This window comes from Gallinula chloropus (genome assembly GCF_964237585.1).
Source record: "Gallinula chloropus genome assembly, chromosome: 2".
NCBI classification, from domain to species: Eukaryota; Metazoa; Chordata; class Aves; order Gruiformes; family Rallidae; genus Gallinula; species Gallinula chloropus.
The window spans coordinates 973,352-999,670 of record NC_140086.1 but is presented as its reverse complement, the minus strand read 5'-3'; the positions used below and the strand labels follow the sequence as shown (position 1 = coordinate 999,670).

The window sequence follows — 26,319 nt, the reverse complement described above, 5'->3', positions numbered from 1 at the left end:
CTAAGGTGCTGGTGAGCCCAGAGAGGTGGCAGGAGGATGATCACCCATAGGGGTGGGAACTGGGGTGTCACACGTGTCCCTAAGCTGCCGGTGAGCCCGGAGAGGTGGTGGGAGGATGCTCACCCACAGGGTGATGCTGGGCCAGGGTTCAGCATCACCATCCCACTGCATGTGTCCCCCCCCAGCCCAAAACCTGGCCCTGAGGCGCCCGGCGATGCAGTCATCCACCGCCAGCCCGGCCGGCAGCGCCATCAACGCCGTGGATGGGAACTGGGACGGGAACTGGAGCCACGGCTCCTGTTCTCAAACCAAGAAGGAGCCAGGACCATGGTGGACAGTGGACCTGGGCCAGCGCCGCGCTGTGGCCGCCGTGGTGGTGCGGAACCGCCTGGACTGCTGCTGGCACCACCTGAAAGGCGCCCGCGTCCACGTCGGGGACTCCTTGGCCGGCCACGGCACCAACAACCCCGTGTGAGCGTCGCCGCGCGCCGGTTCGGCGGTGCCTGGTTATTTCAGCACTCACCTTCCACCCCCCTACCCCCTCCCACCTCCCATCCTCACCCCTCACTCCCCACCTTGCTCCTGTCCTTGCAGCTGTGGCATCATCACCGACACCGGCCCTGGTTCCACCAGCACCGTCTGCTGCCGCGGGTTGCGCGGCCGCTACGTCACCGTCGCCGTCAGCGGGCGAGAGGAGTGGCTGAGCCTCTGCGAGGTGGAGGTGGTGGAGCAGGGCTGCGCCGCGATGCCTGGTGGTGAGCGGGATGTGGGTGGGGACACAAGCTGGGGGGGGGTGGGGGGTGTCTTTTGGGGGTGCATCACCCCCAGTTCACCCATCCCTCCCAGCCCAGAACGTGGCCTTGGGTCGTCCGGCCACCCAGTCGTCGGTGCTGGACGCCGGCAGCGGCGCAGCCAACGCCGTGGATGGGAACCAGGATGGCGACTGGGAGCGCGGGTCCTGCGCCCACACCAGGGAGGAGCCGGCGCCGTGGTGGCGCGTGGACCTGGGCCGCCGGCACGCCGTCTACGCCGTGGCGGTGAAGAACCGCCAGGATTGCTGCTGGGAGAGGCTGAAGGGCGCCGAGGTCCGTGTCGGGGACTCATTGGTCGACCACGGACGCCGCAACCCCGTGTGAGGAGATGGAGACGCTTCCCCTGTCGATGGGCTCGTGAATGTGCCGGCTCTTCCTCCTCGTCATCCTCTTTTTCTTCATCCTTCTCCTCATCCGCTTTCTCTTCATCCTTCTCCTCATCCGCTCTTCCTCTTCATTCTCCTCCTCATCCTCCTCTTCATTCTCCTCCTCATCCTCCTTCTCATCCTCCTTCTCCTCCTCACCCTCCTCCTCATTCTCTTCATTCTCAGCTTCATCCTCCTCATCCTCCTCCTCATTCTCCTCATCCTCATCTTCCTCCTCCTCCTCATTCTCCTCTTCAACTTCATCATCCTCCTCATCTTCATCCTCCATCTCCTCATCCTCATCATCCTCATCTTCGTCTTCATCCTCATCATCCTCATCCTCATCTTCATCCTCCTCATCCTAATCATCTTCATCCTCCTCCTCATCCTCCTCCTCCTCCTCGTCCTCCTCCTCCTTGTCGTCCTCCTCCTCCTCCTCCTCGTCCTCCTCCTCCTCATCGTCCTCCTCGTCGTCCTCCTCCTCATCGTCCTCCTCCTCGTCCTCGTCCTCGTCCTCGTCCTCCTCCTCCTCCTCCTCCTCCTCCTCCTCCTCCTCCTCCTCCTCCTCCTCCCTCCTCCTCCTCTTCATCCTCCTCCTCTTCATCCTAATCATCATCCTCCTCTTCCTCATCCTCATCATCCTCCCCATCCTCATCTTCCTCCTCCTCATTCTCTTCATCGTCCTCGTCCTCTTCATCCTCCTCTTCATCCTCCTCTTCATCCTCCTCTTCCTCCCTCTCCCAACAGCTGCGGCATCATCACGGACGCCGGCCCCGGCTCCCTCAGCACCATCTGCTGCCACGGCCTTCGCGGTCGCTACGTCACCATCCTCATCCCCGGGCGGGAGGACGCGCTGGCGCTCTGCGAGGTGGAGGTGATCCGGCAAGGCTGCGCCGTGCTCCCTGGAGGTGAGCCACCAGCACAACCCCCACCCACCCACCCACCCCCAAAGACCCCCTCACCCCACCCACCCACCCACGGCGCTTCCAGCCCCCAACATGGCACGGGACCAGCAGGCGACTCAATCCTCCACCTCCACCGGCGCCGGCGCGGCATCCAAGGCGGTGGATGGGAACCGGGAGGGCGTTTGGCACCGCGGCTCCTGTAGCCACACGCGGCGCGAGCGGGAGCCGTGGTGGAGCGTGGACCTGGGCGCGCGCCGCGCCGTGGCCGCCGTGCTGGTGAAGAACCGCCAGGACTGCTGCTGGCACCGGCTCCGCGGGGCGCAGGTCCACGTCGGCGACGCGCCCGCCGAGCGCGGCCGGGACAACCCCATGTGAGCCAAAACCCCACCCCGGGGTGGGATGTTTTGGGGGGGGTTTAGAGGGGGTCTGACCGACACCATGCTGCTGTTGAGACCCTCTGAGCCTCAGTTTCTTCCTCTTTTTCTTCATCCTCCTCATCCTTTTCTTCGTACTCCTCCTCATCCTCCACCTCAACATCCTCCTTATCATTCTCCTCCTCATCATCCTCCTCCTCATCCTCATCCTTAACCTCCTCTTTTTCCTCCTCCACCTTCTCCTCCTCCTTCTCTTCCTCCTCCTCATCCTCCTCATCCTCCACTTCATCATCATCCTCCTCATCCTCCACTTCATCCTCATCCTCCACTTCATCCTCATCCTCCACTTCATCATCATCCTCCTCATCCTTCTTCTCCTTCTCCTCCTTATCCTCCTCATCCTCAACCTCCTCATCCTCAATCTCCTCCTCATCCTCAACCTCAACCTCATCTTCATCCTCATCTTCATCCTCCTCCTCCTCCTCCTCCTCCTCCTCCTCCTCCTCCTCCTCCTTCCTCCTCCTCCTCCTCCTCCTCCTCCTCCTCCTCCTCCTCCTCCTCCTCCTCCTCCTCATCCTCCTCCTCCTCCTCATCCTTCTCCTCCTCCTCATCCTTCTCCTCCTCCTCCTCCTCCTCATCATCATCATCCTCATCCTCCTCCCCCTCCCGACAGCTGCGGCATCATCACAGACGCCGGCCCCGGCTCCCTCAGCACCATCTGCTGCCACGGCCTTCGCGGTCGCTACGTCACCATCCTCATCCCCGGGCGCGAGGACGCGCTGGCGCTCTGCGAGGTGGAGGTCTACGGCAGCAGCACCGAGCTCTGAGGTTGGGGGACCCTCTGTTAGACTGGGTGGGGGGTCCCACATGGGGGGTCAAAGCCCTGGGGAGCCTCCTGTTCCATCCTGGGATGGGTGGAGGCCCCTTCGGCGCGGCGCCCGCGCCAATAAAGGCCGCCATATTTCTGGCTCTTGCTTTGGCTCCGGTTACGGCACCGCCACAGCCCCCTGCACCCCCCCAATCCTGGGAGGGGGGGGGATGTAGGGAGTAGGGTGACATTGGGAAGTGGGTGAGGGTCACCAGCACCCGCTCCAGCGCCTCGGCCGGCAGCAGCGGGGCTGCCCTGGGGTCGGGGGGTGCAGGGGGGAGGTGGGTGGGCCCATGTCACCCACCTACCCCCACCCCGCTGCGTTGTCCCCTTCCTGCCCCAGCGACCCTCTGGTGATGGGAGTTGGGGGTCCCTAACTGCCTCGTCCTCATACCCATCTCTGGGAGGGGAACTGGGAGGGGAATGAGGGAGGGAGGGGTGGGAACTGGGGAGGGGAACTGGGAGTGAATGGGGAGGGAAACTGGGAGGGGAATGGGGAGGGAGGGGGTGGAACTGGGGAGGGGAACTGGGAGGGGAATGTGGAGGGAGGGGTGGGAACTGGGGAGGGGAACTGGGAGGGGATGGGAATGGGGAGGGAGAGGTTGGGATTGGGGAGGATAACTGGGAAGGTAACTGGGAGGAGAATTGGGAGGGGAACTGGGAAGGAAACAGAGGTAATGGGGAGGGGGAAGTGGTTGGGATGGGGAGGGGAATTGGGAGGTAACTGTGAGGTCATGGGGAGGAGAACTGGGTGGGGAACTGGGAGGGTAACTGGGAGGGGATGAGAGAGGGAACTGGGAGGGGAATGGGGAGGGGAATGGGGAGGGGAACTGGGAGGGAATGGGGAGGGGAATAGGGAGAGAGGGGGTGGGAATGGGGAGGGGAACTGGGAGGGGAATGGGGCAGGAGAGGGTGGGGGAATAGGGGTGTAACTGGGAGGTAACTGGGAGGTAATGGGGAGGGGAACTGGGAGGGGAATGGGGAGGGGAATAGGGAGAGAGGGGTGGGAATGGGGAGGGGAACTGGGAGGTGAATGGGGTGAGAGGGGTGGGAACTGAGAGGGTAGTTGGGAGGGGATAGGAAGGGGAACTGGGAGGGTAACTGGGAGGAGAATGGGGAGGGGAATGGGGAAGGAGGTGGAGGTAATGGGGAGGAGAGCTGGGAGGGGAACTGGGAGGGAACTGGGAGGTAATGGGGAGAGAGGGGGTGGGAACTGGGAGGTAATGGGGAGGGTAACGAGGAGGGAACTGGGTAACGGGATGGGTGACAAGGTTGGTAATTAGGTCCCTAATGACAAGGTTGGTAATTAGGTCCCTAATGATGAGGTTGGTAACGAGGTGGGTAACAAGTCTGGTTAATGTGGGTAATGATGGGGGGTAACAAGGTGGGTAACATGGGTAACAAGATGGGTAAGGAGGTGGGTAACGAGGACGATAACGAGGTGATGTGGGTAACGAGGTGGGTAATGAGGAGGGTAACAAGGCAGGTAAGGAGGTGGGTAATGAAGTGGGTAACGAAGTGGGTAAGGAGGCAGGTAAGAAGTGGGTAATGAGGTGGGCAACGAGGCGGGTAAGAAGGTGGGTAATGTGGGTAAGGAGGCGGGTAAGGAGGTTGGTAACGAAGTGGGTAACCAGGTTGGTAAGGAGGTGGGTAATGTGGGTAAGGAGGTGGGTAACATGGTGGGTAAGGAGGTGGGTAAGGAGGCAGGTAGGGAGGTGGGTAATGAGGTGGGTAAGGAGGCGGGTAAGGAGGTGGGTAATGTGGGTAACGAGGCGGGTAAGGAGGCGGGTAAGGAGGTGGGTAACATGGGTAAGGAGGCGGGTAAGGAGGTGGGTAAGGAGGTGGGTAACGTGGGTAAGGAGGTGGGTAAGGAGGTGGGTAAGGAGGTGGGTAACGAGATGGGTAATGTGGGTAAGGGGGTGGGTAAGGAGGTGGGTAACAAGGTGGGTAACAAGGTAGGTAATGTGGGTAAGGGGGTGGGTAAGGAGGTGGGTAATGTGGGTAAGGAGGTGGGTAACGAGGTGGGTAATGTGGGTAAGGGGGTGGGTAACGAGGCAGGTAAGGAGGTGGGTAAGGGGGTGGGTAACCAGGTTGGTAATGTGGGTAAGGAGGCAGGTAACGAGGTGGGTAACCAGGTGGGTAACAAGGTGGGTAACCAGGTGGGTAACCAGGTGGGTAATGTGGGTAAGGAGGTGAGTAACGAGGCAGGTAACGAGGTGGGTAACAAGGTGCGTAACGAGGTGCATAATGTGGGTAAGGAGGTGGGTAATGTGGGTAAGGAGGTGGGTAATGAGGCAGGTAAGGAGGTGGGTAACACAATGGGTAACGTGGATAACGAGGTGGGCAATGAGGTGGGTAAGGAGGCAGGTAAGGAGGTGGGTAACACGATGGGTAATGTGGATAATGAGGTGGGTAACGAGGTGGGTAAGGAGGCAGGTAAGGAGGTGGGTAAGGAGGCGGGTAACCAGGTGGGTAAGGAGGTGGGTAATGTGGTGGGTAAGGAGGCAGGTAAGGAGGCGGGTAATGAGGTGGGTAAGGAGGCGGGTAAGGAGGTGGGTAAGGAGGTGGATAACCCCACCCCCAGCATCCCATGTCCCCGTGTGCCCCCGGCACGTGGCCCAGGGGTCCAGAGGCCGGACCCTGCCCGCCCCGGCACACCGCGTGCCCCCGGCACACCACGCACCACCGAGCCCGACCGTTGCCCCCGGCACCCGCTCCTGTCCCAGCCATGGCCGCGGTCGGCACCTTGGGGGGCACCGGCAGCACCTCGGGGGGCACCAGCGGCACCTTGGGGGGCACCGATGGCACCTCAGGGGGCACCAGCGGCACCTTGGGGGGCACCGGCAGCCCCCCGGCATCCCCCCTGTCAGCCCTGCTCGAGCGGGCGGCCGCCATCGAAGAGGAGCTGGCTCAGGTGAGGCACCCAGGGGACCCACGGGACCCACAGAGACCCATAGGGACCCAAAGGGACCTGCAGGGACCCATAGGGACCCACAAAGACCTATGGCACCCATAGGGACCCCCAGAGACCCATGGCACCCACAGAGACCCATAGGGACTCACGGAGACCCACAGCAGCCAGGGGGACCCTTGGGACCAACAGCCTCAGAGCCCCATGGGACCTACAGACACCCATGGGACCCATAGGGACCCAACAGCACCCAGAGGGACCTATAGGGACCCACAGAGACCCATAGGGACCCACAGAGACCCATGGCACCTACAGGGACCTGCAGGGACCCATAGGGACCCACAGGGACCCATAGGGACCCACAGAGACCCACGGCACCCACAGGGACCCATAGGGACTGACAGAGGCCTACGGCATCCATAGGGACCCACGGCACCCATAGGGACCCACGGAGACCCACAGCACCCACAGGGACCAACAGGGGCCCTTGGGACCCACAGGGACCCAATGGCACCCACAGGGACCCATAGGAACCCACAGCCCCACAGGACCCACAGACACCCATGGGACTCACAGGCTCTGGTGGCCCCAGACCCCCACAGGAGACTCACAGCACCCAGGGGTCCCCACAGCCACCCATGGGTCCCCATAGGCCCCACAGCCACTCACAGACCCTCCCCAGACACACAGACCCCCATAGACCCCACAGCACCCATGAGTCCTCACAGCTCCAGACCCCCATGGGACCCACAGCACCCATGAGTCCTCACAGCCCCAGACCCCCATAGGTTCCCATGGTCACCCAGACCCCCCCCCCAGGTCCCCACAGCCACCCATGGGTCCTCACAGCCCCAGACCCCCATGAGACCCACAGCACCCATTGGTCCCCGTGGCCACTCAGACCCACATGGGACCCACAGCCTCAGACCCCCACAGGACCCCCATGGGCCCCACAGCACCCACGGGTCCCCATGGCCACTGAGAACCCCATGGAACCCACAGCACCCATGGGTCCCCACAGCCCCAGACCCCCATGGGACCCACAGCACCCATGGGTCCTCACAGCCCCAGACCCCCACAGGACCCCCAGACCCCAATGGAACCCACAGCCCCAGACCCCCATGGGACCCACAGCCACCCACATGCCCCACAGCACCCACAGCCACCCATGAGTCCCCACAACCCTAGACCCTCACTTGTCCCACAGATCCCCATGGGCCCCACAGCACCCATGGGTCCCCACAGCCCCAGATCTCCATGGGTCCCCCAGCACCCATGGGTCCCCACAGCCCCAGATCTCCATGGGTCCCCCAGCACCCATGGGTCCTCACAGCCCCAGATTTCCATGGGTCCCCCAGCACCCATGGGTCCTCACAGCCCCAGACCCCCACAGGATCCCCAGACCCCCATGGAACCCACAGCCCCAGACCCCCACAGGACCTCCATAGGCCCCAGAGCACCCATGGGTCCTCATGGTCAATGAGAACCCCATGGAACGCACAGCACCCATGGGTCCTCACAGCCCCAGACCCCCACAGGACCCCCAGACCCCAATGGAACCCACAGCCCCAGACCCCCACAGGATCTCCATGGGCCCCACAGCACCCATGGGTCCCCGTGGTTACTGAGAACCCCATGGAACACACAGCACCCATGGGTCCTCACAGCCCCAGACCCCCACAGAATCCCCAGATCCCCATAGAACCCACAGCCCCAGACCCCCACAGGATCCCCAGACCCCCATAGAACCCACAGCCCCAGACCCCCACAGGATCTCCATGGGCCCCACAGCACCCATGGGTCCCCATGGCCACTGAGAACCCCAAAGAACCCACAGCCCTGGGCCCCACAGGTCCCCACAGCCACCCACAGATCCCCACCAGACCCACAGACCCCCATAGACCCCACAGCCACCCATAGGTCCCCACAGCCCCAGATCTCCATGGGCTCTACAGCACCCATGGGTCCCCGTGACCACCCAGGACCCCATGGAACCCACAGCACCCATGGGTCCCCACAGCCCCAGATCTCCATGGGCCCCACAGCACCTACGGGTCCCTGTGGCCACCCAGGACCCCATGGAACCCACAGCACCCATGGGTCCCCACAGCCCCAGACCCCCACAGGATCCCCAGACCCCCATGGAACCCACAGCCCCAGACCCCCACAGGACCTCCATAGGCCCCAGAGCACCCACGGGTCCCCGTGGCCACTGAGAACCTCATGGAACCCACAGCACCCATGGGTCCCCACAGCCCCAGACCCCCATGGGACCCACAGCACCCATGGGTCCTCATGGTCAATGAGAACCCCATGGAACGCACAGCACCCATGGGTCCTCACAGCCCCAGACCCCCACAGGACCCCCAGACCCCAATGGAACCCACAGCCCCAGACCCCCACAGGATCTCCATGGGCCCCACAGCACCCATGGGTCCCCGTGGTTACTGAGAACCCCATGGAACACACAGCACCCATGGGTCCCCACAGCCCCAGACCCCCATGGGACCCACAGCACCCATGGGTCCTCATGGTCAATGAGAACCCCATGGAACACACAGCACCCATGGGTCCTCACAGCCCCAGACCCCCATGAGAATCCCCAGACCCCCATAGAACCCACAGCCCCAGACCCCCACAGGATCCCCAGACCCCCATAGAACCCACAGCCCCAGACCCCCACAGGATCTCCATGGGCCCCACAGCACCCATGGGTCCCCATGGCCACTGAGAACCCCAAAGAACCCACAGCCCTGGGCCCCACAGGTCCCCACAGCCACCCACAGATCCCCACCAGACCCACAGACCCCCATAGACCCCACAGCCACCCATAGGTCCCCACAGCCCCAGATCTCCATGGGTCCCACAGCAACCACAGGTCCCCATGGCCACCCAGGACCCCATGGAACCCACAGCACCCCATGGGTCCTCACAGCCCCAAAGCCCCCCAGCCCCACACCCCCAAACCACCCCCAACCCCCTGTGGGACGGGTCCATCCCAGTCAGGGCTCCCCCCTCCCTCCCTCAGGGTGACATCCCCATCCCCTACCCCCCCATCCCACCCACAACCCCAGGACTTGTAGGGTGGGGGGGTGGACACATTGGGGTGCAGAGGGGGTGCAGGGTGTCCCCCCCCGACCAGCATCTGTCCCCAGGGCCAGGACAAACCCTTCACCAAGGTCACCTACTGTCATGGGGGGGACGCGGCCGCCACCGGCCACCAGCCCCCCGCTTTCCTCCGGCAGGTAACGGGGTGGGGGGCACCCCCCACCCACCCCCCAACCCACCCATGGGGACACTGGGCCCCACCACAGCCAGAGAGGGGGGGAGCTGGATGGTCAGCACCCCGGGGATGGGGTAAGGGGGAGGATTGGGGTGCCCCAGGTTTTGGGGGGGTGGGATATGATTTTGGGGGGGTGGGATATGATTTGGGGGAGGGTATATGATTTGGGGGGGTGTCTATGATTTGGGGAGGGGGGTCACCTGCTCGCCACAGGTCGCTGCCATCTGCACCTACCCGGAGCTGATGGGTGCTGAGTGTGTGTCAAGCGAGGCCAAGCGCAGAGCGGGTCACATCCTGAGTCAGATGCAGGGGGGCAGCACTGGTACTGATGGGATGGGATGGGAATGGGGATGGGATTGGGATGGGATGGGAATGGGGATGGGATGGAAGTGGAGGTGGGGGTGGGGATGGGATGGGGATGGGAATGGGGATGGGATTGGGATGGGATGGGAATGGGGATGGGATGGAAGTGGAGGTGGAAGTGGGGATGGGGTGGGGTGGGGATGGGGATGGAATGGGGAGGGGATGGGGATGGGATGAGGATGGGATTGGAATGGGGATGGGGATGAGAATGGGATGGGGTGGGATGGGATGGGATGGGATGGGATGGGATGGGATGGGGATTTGGATGGGATGGGGACGGGATGGGGATTTGGGTGGGAGGGGGATGAGAATGGGGTGAGGTGGGATGGGGATGGGATGGGGATTTGGGTGGGAGGGGGATGGGATGGGGATGGGATGCGGATGGGATGGGAATGGGGATGGGGATGAGGATGGGATGGTGGATGGGATGGGATGGGATGGGATGGGATGGGATGGGATGGGATGGGATGGGATGGGGTGAGGTGGGGATGGGGAGGGGATGGGGATGGGATGCGGATGGGATGGGAATGGGGATGGGGATGAGGATGTGATGGTGGATGGGGATGGGATGGGATGGGATGGGATGGGGGTCCAGGGGGTGTCAGTTGGGTGCAGTGACCCCACAGCTGGTGCCCAGGCGCGTACAACCTGGAGTACGTCACCGACACGGTGGCCCCGAGCGTCGCGCGGTTCCTGGAGCGGCGGGACGGCGGCATCTCCAGCGACCCCCAGCGCGTCATCCCGTGCAGCGGCACCGCGGCCGCCATGGTGGTGAGTGAGGCAACGGGGGGGTGGCATCACCAGTGCCATTGGGAAACTGAGGCACCATCCATCCACCCATCCACCCACCCCTCCCACCCACCCATCCATCCTTCCATCCATCCATCCTTCCATCCATCCATCCCACCATGGGGAAACTGAGGCACCACCCATCCACCCAGCCCTCCACCCAGCCACCCATCCATCCATCCCTCCATCCATCCATCCATCCATCCCTCCATCCATCCACCCATCCATCCCTCCATCCATCCACCCATCCATCCATCCATCCATCCCTCCACCCATCCATCCATCCCTCCATCCCTCCACCCATCCACCCATCCCTCCACCTATCCCTCCACCCACCCATCCATCCATCCATCCATCCATCCATCCATCCATCCATCCATCCCACCATGGGGAAACTGAGGCCCTCTGCATCCATCCACCAACCCATCCATCCATCCCTCCATCCATCCATCCATCCCTCCACCCATCCATCCATCCCTCCACCCATCCATCCATCCCTCCATCCCTCCATCCATCCATCCACCCATCCATCCATCCATCCATCCATCCATCCATCCATCCACCCACCCATCCCTCCATGGGGAAACTGAGGCCCTGTCCATCCATCCATCCATCCCTCCATCCATCCCTCCCTCCATCCCTCCCTCCATCCATCCATCCATCCATCCATCCATCCATCCATCCATCCACCCAGCCCTCCACCCAGCCACCCATCCCTCCCTCCATCCATCCCTCCATCCATCCATCTATCCATCCATCCATCCCTCCATCCATCCATCCATCCACCCATCCACCCATCCCTCCACCTATCCCTCCACCCACCCATCCATCCCTCCATCCATCCATCCATCCATCCATCCATCCATCCATCCATCCATCCATCCATCCCTCCACCCATCCATCCATCCCTCCATCCCTCCCTCCATCCCTCCATCCTTCCCTCCATCCATCCATCCATCCATCCATCCATCCATCCATCCATCCACCCATCCATCCATCCATCCCTCCCTCCATCCCTCCATCCATCCACCCATCCCTCCCTCCATCCATCCCTCCATCTATCCATCCATCCATCCATCCATCCATCCCTCCATCCATCCACCCATCCATCCCTCCCTCCATCCCTCCCTCCCTCCCTCCATCCATCCATCCATCCATCCATCCATCCATCCATCCACCCATCCCTCCCTCCATCCCTCCATCCATCCTTCCCTCCACCCACCCCCCCATCCCACTGTGGGGAAACTGAGGCACCACCCCCCCCCCGTTTCTTCCCGGCAGGACGTGATGTCGCTGCTGGTGGACGCGGCGGCGCCGCTGCCCACGGGCATCCTGGTGCCCCGGCCGGGCCCGCGGGTGCTGGCGGAGGCTGCGGGCTGGGCGGGCGCGGTGCCGGTGCCATATCCCCTGCCCGAGGAGCGGGGCTGGGCCCCGGACCTGCCGGCCCTGCGGCGGGTGCTGCGGCGCGCGCGGGACGCCTGTCACCCCAAGGCACTCTGGGTCGTCAACCCGGGAGACCCCACAGGTGGGTGAGTGGGGGGACATGGGGATGCCACCCCTGTGCCTCAGTTTCCCCAGCTGGGGGTGGGATTCCAGGGGTGGGTGAGTGGGGGGACATGGGGATGCCACCCCTGTGCCTCAGTTTCCCCAGCTGGGGGTGGGATTCCAGGGGTGGGTGAGTGGGGGGACATGGTGGTACCCCCACCGTGCCTCAGTTTCCCCAGCTGGGGGTGGGATTCCAGGGGTGGGTGTGTGGGGGGACATGGGGATGCCTCCCCCGTGCCTCAGTTTCCCCAGCTGGGGGTGGGATTCCAGGGGTGGGTGAATGGGGGGACACAGTGATACCCCCCCCCCCGTGCCTCAGTTTACCCAGATGGGGGTGGGACCCCACTGGTGGGTGATTGGGGGGGGGGACGACACAGTGATACCCCCACCGTGCCTCAGTTTACCCAGATGGGGGTGGGACCCCACAGGTGGGGGTGTGGGGGGGGGGGGCACAGTGATACCCCCCCCCCCGTGCCTCAGTTTACCCAGCTGGGGGTGAGACCCCTCAGGTGGGTATGTGGGGGTGGGATGGGGTGGTGGTGATACTGTGACTCAGTTTCCCCAGCTGGGGATGGGACCCCATGGGTGGGGAGGTGATTGGGTGGGACACAGTGATACCCCCACCGTGCCTCAGTTTACCCAGATGGGGGTGGGACCCCACAGGTGGGTGTGGGGGGGGGACACAGTGATACCCCCCCCGTGCCTCAGTTTCCCCAGCTGGGGGTGGTATTCCATGGTTGGGTGAGTGGGGGGACATGGGGATGCCACCCCTGTGCCTCAGTTTCCCCAGCTGGGGGTGGGACCCCACAGGTGGGTGTGGGGAGGGGGACACAGTGATACCCCCCACTGTGCCTCAGTTTACCCAGCTGGGGGTGGGACCCACGGGTGGGTGTGGGAGGGGGGACACAGTGATACCCCCACTGTGCCTCAGTTTACCCAGATGGGGGTGGGACCCCACAGGTGGGGGTGTGGGGGGGGACACAGTGATGCCCTCACCGTGCCTCAGTTTCCCCAGCTGGGGGTGGGATTCCACGGTTGGGTGAGTGGGGGGACATGGTGATGCCACCCCTGTGCCTCAGTTTCCCCATCTGGGGGTGGGACCCCACAGGTGGGTGTGGGGGGGACGGACACAGTGATACCCCCCACTGTGCCTCAGTTTACCCAGATGGGGGTGGGACCCCACAGGTGGGTGAGTGGGGGACATGGGGATGCCACCCCTGTGCCTCAGTTTCCCCAGCTGGGGATGGGACCCCACAGGTGGGTGTATCTGGGGGGGACACAGTGATACCCCCACCGTGCCTCAGTTTCCCCAGCTGGGGGTGGGATTCCAGGGGTGGGTGAGTGGGGGGACATGGTGATGCCACCCCTGTGCCTCAGTTTCCCCAGCTGGGGGTGGGATTCCAGGGGTGGGTGAGTGGGGGGACCTGGTGATGCCACCTCTGTGCCTCAGTTTCCCCTCCCAGGATTGGGACCCTACAGGTGGGGGGGGGGAGGTGGGAGGGTGATGGGGTGGTGGTGATGCTGTGCCTCAGTTTCCCCAGCTGGGGGTGGGACCCCACAGGTCGTGTTGTGGGGGGGGCACACACAGTGATGCCCCCGCCGTGCCTCAGCTTCCCCAGCTGGGGATGGGACCCCATGGGTGGGTAGATGATTGAGGGGGACACAGTGATGCCCCCCCGCCCCCCCCCCGTGCCTCAGTTTCCCCACCTAGGGATGGGACCTGACTGGTGATTGGGGAGGGTGGACACAGTGATGCCCCCCCCCCCCCCCCCGTGCCTCAGTTTCCCTATCCAGGGATGGGACCCCACGGGTGGGTGATTGTGGGGGACACAGTGATGCCCCCCCCCCCGTGCCTCAGTTTCCCCACCCGGGATTGGGACCCCACGGGTGGGTGAGTGGGGGGGACACAGTGATGCCCCCCCGTGCCTCAGTTTCCCTATCCAGGGATGGGCCCCCACTGGTGGGTGGGTTATTAGGGGGGGGGGACACAGTGATGCCCTCCCCCGTGCCTCAGTTTCCCCACCCAGGGGTGGGAGCACACGGGTGGGTGGGTGATTGGGGAGGGGGGATACAGTGATGCCCCCCCCCACCCCGTGCCTCAGTTTCCCCACCCAGGGGTGGGACCCCACAGGTGGGTGGGCGATTGGGGGGGGAACACAGTGATGCCCCCCCACCCCGTGCCTCAGTTTCCCCATCCAGGGATGGGACCCCACAGGTGGGTGAGTGGGGGACACACACAGTGATGCCCCCCCCCCCACCCCGTGCCTCAGTTTCCCCACCCAGGGATGGGACCCCATGAGTGGGTGGGTGATTGGGGGGGGACACACAGTGATGCCGCCCCCCCCGTGCCTCAGTTTCCCCACCCAGGGATGGGACCCCACGGGTGGGTGATTGGGGGGGACACAGTGATGCCCCCCCACCCCGTGCCTCAGTTTCCCCACCCAGGGACCCCATGAGTGGGTGTGTGATTGCGGGGGAACACAGTGATGCCCCCCCCACCCCGTGCCTCAGTTTCCCCACCCAGGGATGGGACCCCACTGGTGATTGTGGAGGGGGGACACAGTATCCCCCCCCCCCCCCCCGTGCCTCAGTTTCCCCAGCTGAGGGTGGGACCCCACAGGTGGGTGATTGGGGGGGACACAGTGATGCCCCCCCCCCCCCCCCGTGCCTCAGTTTCCCCACCCCCCCCAGGCCACATCCTGAGCCGGGAGCACATGGAGCACGTGCTGCGCTTGGTGGCCGAGGAGAACCTCCTGCTGCTGGTGGATGAGGTGGGTGCTGGGGAGGGGGGGGGTTGGGGGGGGGGGGACCCCCCCAGAGCCCCCCCCCCCCCCACCCTGACCCCCTCCCCACCCCGCTGTAGGGGCAGCAGGAACGAGCCTTCCTCCCCGGGCGCCCCTTCCTCTCCTTCAAGAGGGTCCTGGGGGAGATGGGGGACCCCCCCCTGGCTGCCACCCTCCAGCTCGTCGCCTTCTACTCCCTCTCCAAGGGGCTCGGAGGGTGAGAAGCGACACCCCCCCCCCTCAAAGCCCCCCCAAAACCGCCCCCAAGCCCTCCCAAGCCCCCAAACCTCCCCCAAGACCCCCCAACCCCTCCCCAAGCCCCCAACCCCCCCCAAGCCCCCAGAACACCCCCCAAATCCCAAGCCCCCAAAACGCCCCCCCAAACCCCAAACACCCCCAAAGCCCCCCCAAAACCGCCCCAACCCCTCCCAAGACCCCAAACCTCCCCCAAGACCCCCCAACCCCTCCCAAGCCCCCAACACCCCCCAAGCCCCCAAAACAGAACCCCAAACCCCCAAAACGCCCCCTCAAGCCCCCCCCAAAACCGCCCCCAACCCCTCCCAAGTCCCCAGAACACCCCCCAAACCCCAACCCCCCCCAAAGCCCCCCAAAACCGCCCCCAACCTCTCACAAGCACCCAAACCTCCCCCAAGACCCCCCAACCCCTCCCAAGCCCCCAGAGCACCCCCCAAACCTCCCCAAAGCCCCCCAAAACCGCCCCCAACCCCTCCCAAGCCCACAAATTCCCCAACCCCCCAGAACACACCCCCAAACCCCAAGCCCCCCCCCCCAAGCCCCCCCAAAACCCTCCCAAGCCCCCAACACCCCCCAAAACCCTCCCAAGGTCCCAACCCCCCCCCCCAGCCCCCAAAACCCACCCAAGCCCCCCCCGACACCCCCAAGCCCCCAAAAAGCCCACCCAAACCCCAAGCCCCCCCAAACCCCCACCCAACCCCTCCCAAGCCCTCAAAACCCCCCAAAACCCGCCCAAGCCCCCAAAACACCCACCCAAACCCCAAGCCCCCCCAGCCCCCCCAAAACCACCCCCAACCCCTCCCAAGCCCCCAAACCTCCCCCAAGACCCCCCAACCCCTCCCAAGCCCCCAGAACACCCCTCCAAACACCAAGCCCCCCCCAAATCCCCTCCCAAACCATCCCAAGCCCCCAAAACGCCCCCCAAACCCACCCAAAGCCCCCCCAAAACCGCCCCAACCCCTCCCAAGCCCCCAAACTCCCCAACCCCCCAGAACACACCCCCAAACACCAAGCCCCCCCAGGCCACCCCAAAACCACCCCCAACCCCTCCCAAGTCCCCAAAACTCCCCCAAGACCCCCCAACACCCCCCAAGCCCCCAAAACAGAACCCCAAACCCCCAAAACGACCCCCCAAACCCTAAGCCCCCCCCAAGCCCCCCCAAAACCGCCCCAACCCCTCCCAAGCCCCCAGAACACCCCCCAAACCCCAACCCCCCCCAAAACCACCCCCAACCCCTCCCAAGCCTCCAAACCTCCCCCAAGACCCCCAAACCCTCCCAATCCCCCAACACCCTCCAAGCCCCCAAAACGCCCCCCCAAAGCCCCCCCAAAACCGCCCCAACCCCTTCCAAGCCCCCAAAACGCCCCCCAAGACCCCCAAAGCCCCCCAAAACCGCCCCAACCCCTCCCAAACCCTGAACCTCCCCCAAGACCCCCCAACCTCTCCCAAGCCCCCAAACCCCCCCAACCCCCCAGAGCAGACCCCCAAACCCCAAGCCCCCCCCAAGTCACCCCAAAACCCTCCTAAGCCCCCAAAACCCCCCAAAGCCCCCCCAAACCCCTCCCAAGCCCCCAACACCCCCCAAGCCCCCCAAAACCCTCCCAAGGTCCCAACCCCTCCCCAGCCCCCAAAACTCACCCAAGCCCCCCGACACCCCTAAGCCCCCAAAACGCCCCCCCAAACCCCAAACACCCCCAAACCCCCCCCAAAACCGCCCCTAACCCTTCCCAAGCCCCAAACCCCCCAACCCCCCAGAACACACCCCCACCCCCAGAACACACCCCCAAACCCCAAGCCCCCCCCAAAACCCTCCCAAGCCCCAACACCCCCCAAATCCCCCCAAACCCTCCCAAGGTCCCAAATCCCCCACCCAGCCCCCAAAACCCACCCAAGCCCCTCTGACACCCCCAAGCCCCCAAAAAGCCCACCCAAACCCCAAGCCCCCCCCAAACCCCCACCCAACCCCTCCCAAGCCCCCAAAACCCCCCAAAACCCACCCAAGCCCCCAAAACACACACCCAAACCCCAAGCCCCCCCCAGCCCCCCCAAAACCACCCCCAACCCCTCCCAAGTCCCCAAACCTCCCCCATGACCCCCCAACCCCTCCCAAGCCCCCAGCACACACCCCCAAACCCCAAACCCCACCCCAAATCCCCTCCCAAACCATCCCAAGCCCCCAAAACGCCCCCCCAAACCCCAACCCTCTAACCTCCAGACCCCCCAAGTCCCCCCAAACCCCCCCCAAGCCCCCAAAGTCCCCAAAACCCACCCAAGCCCCCAGACCCCAACACCCCCAAGCCCCTCAAACCCCCCAAACCCCCCCAAAACCCCAACCCCCTTAACCTCCAGACCCCCCAAGCCCCCCAAACTCCCACAGACCCCCCCAAGCCCCCCCAAAACCCCCCCACAAGCCCCCAAAGATCCCCAAACCCACCCAAGCCCCCAGACCCCCAATACCCCAAGCCCCCAAAACCCCAACCCCTCTGAACCCCCAGCCCCCCTCCAGATCCCCCAAACCCCCCAAAACCCCCCTAAACACCCCCAGACCCACCCAAGCCCCCACAACCCCCCCACAACCCCCCAGAGCCCCCAAAACCCAACCAAGCCCCCAGCCCCCCCAACACCCCAAGCCCCCAAAATCCACCCACCCCCCAAAAAACCCAACCCCCTGAAACCTCAGACCCCCTCCAGATCCCCCAAGCCCCCCAAAACCCCCCTAAACACCCCCAGACCCCCCAAACCCCCTGAAACCCCCACTACAAGCCCCCAAACACCCCCACAAGCCCCTAAAGCCCCAAAAACCCACCCAAGCCCCCAGACCCCAACACCCCCAAGCCCCTCAAACCCCCCCAACCCCCCAAACCCCAACCCGCTGAACTCCCAGACCCCCAAACCCCCCAAATTCCCACAGACCCCCCAAGCCCCCCCAAAATCCCCCCACAAACCCCCAAAGATCCCCAAACCCACCCAAGCCCCCAGCCCCCCAATACCCCAAGCCCCCAAAACCCACCCACCCCCCAAAAAACCCCAAACCCCTGAAACCTCAGACCCCCCCAGATCCCCCAAGACCCCCAAAACCCCCTAAACACCCCCAGACCCCCCAAACCCCCAAACCCCCCCCCACAAGCCCCAAACACCCTCACAAGCCCCAAACCCCCCCCAAAACCCACCCAAGCCCCAGACTCCAACACCCCCAAGCCCCTCAAACCCCCCCAAACCCCCGAAAAACCCCAATCCCCTGAACTCCCAGATACCCCCAGATCCCCCAAGCCCCCAAAACACCCTAAACAGCCCCAGACCCCCCCAAAGCCCCCCCAACCCCCCCCAAGCCCCCAAATCCCCCAAAATCCACCCAAGCCCCAGCCCCCCAACACCCCCAAGCCCCTCAAACCCCCTCAACCCCCCCAAAACCCCAACCCGCTGAACTCCCAGACCCCCCAAGCCCCCCAAACTCCCACAGACCCCCCCAAGCCCCCCCAAAACCCCCCACAAACCCCCAAAGTGACCAAAACCCACCCAAGCCCCCAGACCCCAACACCCCAAGCCCCCAAAACCCACCCAACCTCCCCAAAAAACCCCAACCCCCTGAAACCTCAGACCCCCCAAGCCCCCCAAACTCTTCCAGACCCCCTCAAGCCCCCCCAAAGCTTCAAAGCCCCAAAGCCCCCAAAACCCACCCAAGCCCCCAGCCCCCCAACACCCCCAAACCACTCAAACCCCCCCAAACCCCCCCAAGACCCCAACCCCTCTGAACCCCCAGACCCCCCAAGCCCCCCAAACTCCCACAGACCCCCCCAAGCCCCCCCAAAACCCCCCACAAGCCCCAAAGTCCCCAAAACCCACCCAAGCCCCCAGACCCCAACACCCCCAAGCCCCTCAACCCCCCCCAAACCCCCCCAAAACCCCAACCCCCTTAACCCCCAGACCCCCCAAGCCCCCCAAACTCCCACAGACCCCCCCAAGCCCCCCCAAAACCCCCCCACAAGCCCCCAAAGATCCCCAAACCCACCCAAGCCCCCAGACCCCCAATACCCCAAGCCCCCAAAACCCCAACCCCTCTGAACCCCCAGCCCCCCTCCAGATCCCCCAAGCCCCCCAAAACCCCCCTAAACACCCCCAGACCCACCCAAGCCCCCACAACCCCCCCACAACCCCCAAGAGCCCCCAAAACCCACCCAAGCCCCCAGCCCCCCCAACACAAGCCCCGAAAACCCACCCAACCTTCCCAAAAAACCCCAACCCCCTGAAACCTCAGACCCCCTCCAGATCCCCCAAGCCCCCCAAAACCCCCCTAAACACCCCCAGACCCCCCCCAAGCCCCCCCAAACCCCCTTTCCCCCCCCCCAGGGGAGGATACCGGGCAGGATTCTTCGAGCTGGTGAACATCGACCCCCGTGTCCTCAAGTGCTTCTACACCTGGGGGGTGTCTGTGTACCCCCCAATCCTGGGCCAGCTGATGCTGGACACGGTCATGGACCCCCCAGCACCCAGTCAGGCCGGGCACCCCGAATTCCAGGAGGTGGGAAGCACTGGGAAGGGTCCCTGGGGGGATCCTGGGGGATAAAGGGGTGGGGGGTGGATCAACCTCTTGGTGATCCCATCCCAATCCCAACACATCCCATCCCATCCCCATCCCCATCCCCATCCCATCCCATCCCTATCCCCATCCTCACCCCATCCCCATCCCATCCCCATCCCCATCCCATCCCATCTCCATCCCATCCCATCCCATCCCATCCCATCCCATCCCATCCCATCCCCATCCCATCCCATCCCATCCCCATCCCCATCCCCATCCCCATCCCCATCCCCATCCCATCCCATCCCATCCCCATCCCCATCCCATCTCATCCCCATCCCATCCCCATCCCATCCCATCCCATCCCATCCCCATCCCATCCCCATCCCCATCTCCATCTCCATCTCCATCCCCATCCCACCCCATCCCACCCCATTCCCAGCATCCCCATCCCCATCCCATCCCATCCCATCCCATCCCCATCCCATCCCATCCCATCCCATCCCCATCCCCATCCCCATCCCCATCCCATCCCATCCCCATCCCAAACCATTCCCCATCCCCATCCCATCCCCATCCCATCCCCATCCCAAACCATTCCCCATCCCCATCACATCACATCCCATCCCTATCCCCATCCCCATCCCATCCCATCCCTATCCCCATCCCATCCCCATCCCATCCCATCCCATCCCCATCCTTATCCCATCTCCATCCCATCCCATCCCATCCCCAATCCCATCCCCATCCCATCCCATCCCATCCCCATCCCCATCCCCATCCCATCCTCATCCCATCCCATCTCCATCCCCATCCCCATCCCATCCCCATCCCTATCCCATCCCATCCCCATCCCTATCCCCATCCCCATCCCATCCCATCCCTATCCCCATCCTCATCCCATCTCCATCCCATCCCATCCCATCCCCAATCCCATCCCGATCCCATCCCATCCCATCCCCATCCCCATCCCCATCCCATCCCCATCCCATCCCATCTCCATCCCCATCCCCATCCCATCCCCATCCCATCCCATCCCATCCCCATCCCAATCCCCATCCCCATCTCATCCCCATCCCAATCCCCATCCCTATCCCATCCCATCCCCATCCCAATCCCCATCCCCATCCCAATCCCCATCCCCATCTCATCCCCATCCCAATCCCCATCCCTATCCCATCCCATCCCCATCCCAATCCCCATCCCCATCCCATCCCATCCCCATCCCCATCCCCATCCCATCCCCATCCCATCCCATCTCCATCCCCATCCCCATCCCATCCCATCCCATCCCATCCCATCCCATCCCATCCCATCCCATCTCCATCCCCATCCCATCCCCATCCCCATCCCACCCCCATCCCCATCCCATCCCATCCCCATCCCATCCCATCTCCATCCCCATCCCATCCCATCCCACCCCCATCCCCATCCCCATCCCCATCCCACCCCCATCCCATCCCATCCCATCCCCATCCCATCCCCATCCCATCCCCATCCCATCCCCATCCCAAACCATTCCCCATCCCCATCCCATCCCATCCCATCCCATCCTTATCCCCATCCCCATCCCATCCCATCCCCATCCCCATCCCATCCCCATCCCAGCCCATCCCATCCCCATCCCATCCCCATCCCCATCCCATCCCATCCCATCCCATCCCATCCCCATCCCCATCCCCATCCCATCCCCATCCCATCCCCATCCCCATCCCACCCCAATCCCACCCTAATCCCACCCCAATCCCACCCCATCCCATCCCATTCCCAGCATTCCCAGAGGCTCCTCCGTGCCCTGGCCCACAATGCCCGGCTGATCCAGGAGATCCTGGGCCGGGCTCCCGGATTCCGGCTCCAGCCCCTCCAGGGGGGGTCCCGGGCCTTCCCCAGCATCCAGCTCCCCCCCAGCGCCCTGTCCCGGGCCCAGGTGAGCACCCAAGGGGGGGACATGGGTGGGGGGACACCCCAGGGGGACCCCGGGGTGGTGGGAGGGGGCTGGGAGCTGTCCCTGGGATGTGGGATGGGATGGAGCATGGGGAGTGCTGGGGGGTCCTGAAGGGGGGGGGGGGGACAGGGGGGTGGGAGGGGTCCTGGGGACACTGGGGGGGTCTTGGGGACACTGGGGGGTCCTGGAGGTTGGGGGGCGTAGTGGGGTGGGGGTCCTGGGGATGGGGGGGACAGAGGGGTGGGGGGGGGGTCTTGGGGACATTGGGGGTCCTGGGGGTGGGGGGGAGGTAATTGGGTGGGGGGGACACCCCAGGGGGACCCCGGGGTGGTGGGAGGGGGCTGGGAGCCGTCCCTGGGATGTGGGATGGGATGGAGCATGGGGAGTGCTGGGGGGTCCTGAAGGGGGGGGGGGACAGGGGGGTGGGAGGGGTCCTGGGGACACTGGGGGGGTCTTGGGGACACTGGGGGGTCCTGGAGGTTGGGGGGCGTAGTGAGGTGGGGGTCCTGGGGATGGGGGGGACAGAGGGGTGGGGGGGGTGTCTTGGGGACATTGGGGGTCCTGGGATTGGGGGGGACAGGGGGGAGGGGGGCCCTGGGGACACTGGGGGGTTCTTGGGGATGGAGGGGTCCTGGGGACACTGGGGGGTCCTGGGATTGGGGGGGACAGATTGGGAGGGGGGGCCCTGGGGACACTGGGGGGTCCTGGGGGTTGGGGGGAGGCAGTGGGGTGGGGGGGACCTGTGGGTTAGGGGGGGTCTTGGGGATGTGGGGACACCATGGAGAGGGGACACCATGAGAAGGGACACCTGGGAGAGAGGACACCAGGGAGGGGACACCAGAGAGGGGACAACATGGAGGGGACACCAAAGAGGGGACACCATGGAGAGGGGACACCTTGGAGAGGGGACACCATGGGAAAGGGGGACATCAGGCAATGGGGGACACCAGGGAATAGGGGACACCGTGGAGAGGGGACACCTTGGAGAGGGGACACCATGGGAAAGGGGGACATCAGGCAATGGGGGACACCAGGGAATAGGGGACACCATGGAGAGGGGACACCTTGGAGAGGGGACAGCATGGGAGAGGGGATACCATGGAGAGGGGACACCATAGGGATGGGGATACCATGAGGGGACACCTTGTAGAGGGAACGCCATGGGAAAGGGGGACATCAGGCAGTGGGGGACACCAGGGAATAGGGGACACCATGAGAAGGGACACCACAGGAGAGGGGACACCTGAGAGGGGACACCATGGAGAGGACACCATGGAGAGGGGACATCATGGAGAGGGGACACCGGGAAGAGGACACTGGGGAGAGGAGATACATTGGAGAGGGGACAGCATGGGAGAGGGGACACCAGGGAGGGGACACCATGGAGAGGGGACAGCATGGGGATGGGGGACAGCATGGAGAGGGGACATCATGAGAGGGGACACCATGGGAGAGGGGACACCAGAGAGGGGACATCCATGGAAGAGGGGACAGCATGGGAGAGGGGACACCATGGGGATGGGGGGCACCGTGAGGGGACACCATGGAGAGGGGACAGCATGGGAGAGGGGATACCATGGGGATGGGGACACCAGGGAGGGGACACCAGGGAGAGGAGATACAGTGGAGAGGGGACACCATGGGGCTGGGGACACCATGGGGATGGGGGACACCAAGGAGATGGGACATCATGGAGAGGGGACATCATGAGAGGGGACACCATGGGGATGGGGACACCATGGAGAGGGGACACCATGAAGATAGGGGACACCGTGGATAGGGGACACCATGGAGAGGGGACACCATGGAGATGGGGGACAGCATGGGAGAGGGGAAATCATGGGACAGGTGACACCTTAGGGACACAGGGCACCCTGGAGACAGAGGGGACACGAGATACCCTGGGTGAAGGGCCACCCTGGGGCCAGGTGGGGACACGGGACACCCTGTCAGAGGGGACACCCTGGGGACACGTGTCACCACAGAAGAGGTGGCACCCAGGGCTGTGGGCACACCCTGAGGACACAAAGCACCCCTGGAACATGGGGGACACGGGCCCCCCCAGGGACACAGGACCCCCTCAGGGGACACAAGACCCCCCCCTTGGGGACAAGGTGACCCCCCACCCCCTGTCCCTCCTCCCCCAGGAGCTGGGCCTGGAGCCTGATGTCTTCTTCTGCCAGGAGCTGCTGGAGGCCACCGGGGTGGTGCTGGCCCCAGGGAGCGAGTTTGGGCAGCCCCAGGGCACCCACCACCTGGGGTAGGGGGGTGGGTGGGGGTGGGTGGGGTGGGTGGTGAGGAGGGGGGGGCTTGGACCCTTGGGGATGGTGTTTTGGGGCTGGGGGGGTGGGGGGGTCACAGGGTGGCAGGGGGGAGGTGGGATGGTGGGTGCTGGAGGTCTGGGTGGGGTGGGGGAATGGGGATGGGGGGGTTGGGGCTTGGTGGGGGTGTGGAGGGTGGGGGGTGGGGTTGGGGGGTGGGGTGTTGAGGGCTGAGGGTTGGGGTGGGTGTTGGGTTCGGGTTGGGTGTGTTGGGTTGGGTGTTGGGGCTGGGGGTTGGGTGTTGGGGTTGCTGTTGGGTGTTGGGGTTGCTGTTGGGTGTTGGGGGTTGAGATTTGGGGTGTTGAGTTGGGGTTGGGTGTGTTGGGTTGGGTGTCAGGGCTGGGGGTTGATAAGTTTGGGGTTGGGTGTTGGGGTTGGGGGTTGAGGGTTGGGGTTGCTGTTGGGTGTTGGGGTTGCTGTTGGGTGTTGGGGTTGATGTTGGGTGTTGGGGGTTGAGAGTTGGGGTTGGGTGTGTTGGGTTGGGTGTTGAGTTGGGGTTGGGTGTGTTGGGTTGGGTGTTGGGGCTGGGGGTTGATGTTGGGGTTGGGTGTTGGGGTTGGGGGTTGAGGGTTGGGGTTGCTGTTGGGTGTTGGGGTTGCTGGGTTTTGGGGTTGCTGTTGGGTGTTGGGGGTTGAGGTTTGGGGTGTTGAGTTGGGGTTGGGTGTGTTGGGTTGGGTGTTGGGGCTGGGGGTTGATGTTGGGGTTGGGGACAGAAGTTTGGGGTTGGGTGTTGGTATGGGGGGTTGGGATGGGTGTTGGGGTCAGGGATTGGGGTTGGGGGTTGGGGTTGCTGTTGGGTGTTGGGGTGAGTGTTGGGGTTGATGTTGGGTGTTGGGGGATTGAGGTTTGGGGTGTTGAGTTGGGGTTGGGTGTGTTGGGTTGGGTGTTGGGGCTGGGGGTTGATAAGTTTGGGGTTGGGTGTTGGGGTTGGGTGTTGGGGGTTGGGGTTGCTGTTGGGTGTTGGGGTGAGTGTTGGGGTTGCTGTTGGGTGTTGGGGTGGGTGTTGGGTGTTGGGGTTGCTGTTGGGTGTTGGGGGTTGAGGTTTGGGGTGTTCAGTTGGGGTTGGGTGTGTTGGGTTGGGTGTTGGGGCTGAGGCTTGGGGTTGGGTATTGGGTGTTGGGGTTGATGTTGGGTGTTGGGGTCAGGGGTTGGGGGTTGGGGGTTGGATGTTGGTATGGGGGTTTGGGCTGGGTGTTGGGGTTGCTGTTGGGTGTTGGGGTTGGGTGTTGGAGGTTGGGTGTTGGGGCTGAGGCTTGGGGTTGGGTATTGGGTGTTGGGGTTGATGTTGGGTGTTGGGGTTGGGTGTTGGGGGTTGATGTTGGGTGTTGGGGGTGAGGCTTGGGGTTGGGGGTTGGGTGTTGGTATGGGGGTTTGGGTTGGGTGTTGGGGTTGGGTCTTGGGTGTTGGGGTTGCTTTTGGGTGTTGGGGTGGGTGTTGGGGTGGGTGTGGGACAGGTGGGTGGGACAGGGTGGGGGTGGGGTTGAGCTTGGCCAACGAGCCCACCCACCACCCAGGGAGAGGAGGGTGGGGGGGACACACTGGGGAGAGGGGGGGTGGGAGGTTGGGAACCCCCAACTCCCATCCCCAGGAGGTCACTGGGGTGGGAATGGGACAACACAGCGGGGTGGGGTGGGGGTAGGTGGGTGACATGGGCCCACCCACCTCCCCCCTGTGCCCCCCCCCCACCCCAGGGTGTCCCTGCTGGTGCCATCTGAGGTGCTGGAGAGGGTGTTGGGGACCCTCACCCACTTCCACACCACCTTCCAGCGCCGCTTCTCCTGACCTGGGGGTCACCCCATCACCTCTGTGACCCCTCCTCTGTGTGTCTGTGTGTCCCCCACCACCCTTCACCTCATTAAACACCCCCCCCAGATCCCACTGCACCTCAGCCACCCCCCATCCATGTCACGAGCGCTGGAGGGGTCTCAGCCCATCCCAACCCCACCAGTCATCAGGGTGGGGTGGGCACCCATGGGTGACACACAGCTCGGCCCAGCTGGTCACTACCCTTTTATTTTGGGGAAGGGGGGAGTCCAAGGGGACACCCAGTCCTGCCCCCACACCCCAAATTCCCCATGGGGGTTGGGGGGGGGACACACACAGAGGGTGGGTGGTCCTCATGTCCCACCCCAAGGAGGCACCAGGAGGTGGAAGGCACTTGGGAGACCACCCGTGGCACCCAGGAGTGGGGGGGGTTTGGGGGGTGGGGTGGGTGCTGGGGTGGTGGTGGGGGGTTTTGGGGGGTGAGGGGGTGTTGTGGGTGGAAGGGGGGGGTGTTTT

General features: G+C 64.4%; 1 protein-coding gene across 1 annotated transcript; it reads left to right on the top strand.

The window, feature by feature from the left end:
- Positions 1-5,642: 5,642 nt before the first annotated feature.
- On the top strand, positions 5,643-25,821 carry LOC311205747 (alanine aminotransferase 1-like; the record flags this gene model as incomplete). The annotated part of the gene is made up of 12 exons (XM_084280243.1): positions 5,643-5,760; positions 6,051-6,238; positions 9,391-9,480; positions 9,732-9,840; positions 10,519-10,684; positions 11,921-12,195; positions 14,907-14,986; positions 15,079-15,215; positions 19,602-19,773; positions 21,545-21,700; positions 23,866-23,978; positions 25,731-25,821. 12 exons carry the CDS (start codon positions 5,643-5,645, stop codon positions 25,819-25,821), a joined length of 1,695 nt encoding a protein of 564 aa, XP_084136369.1.
- Between the last annotated feature and the right edge of the window lie 498 nt (positions 25,822-26,319).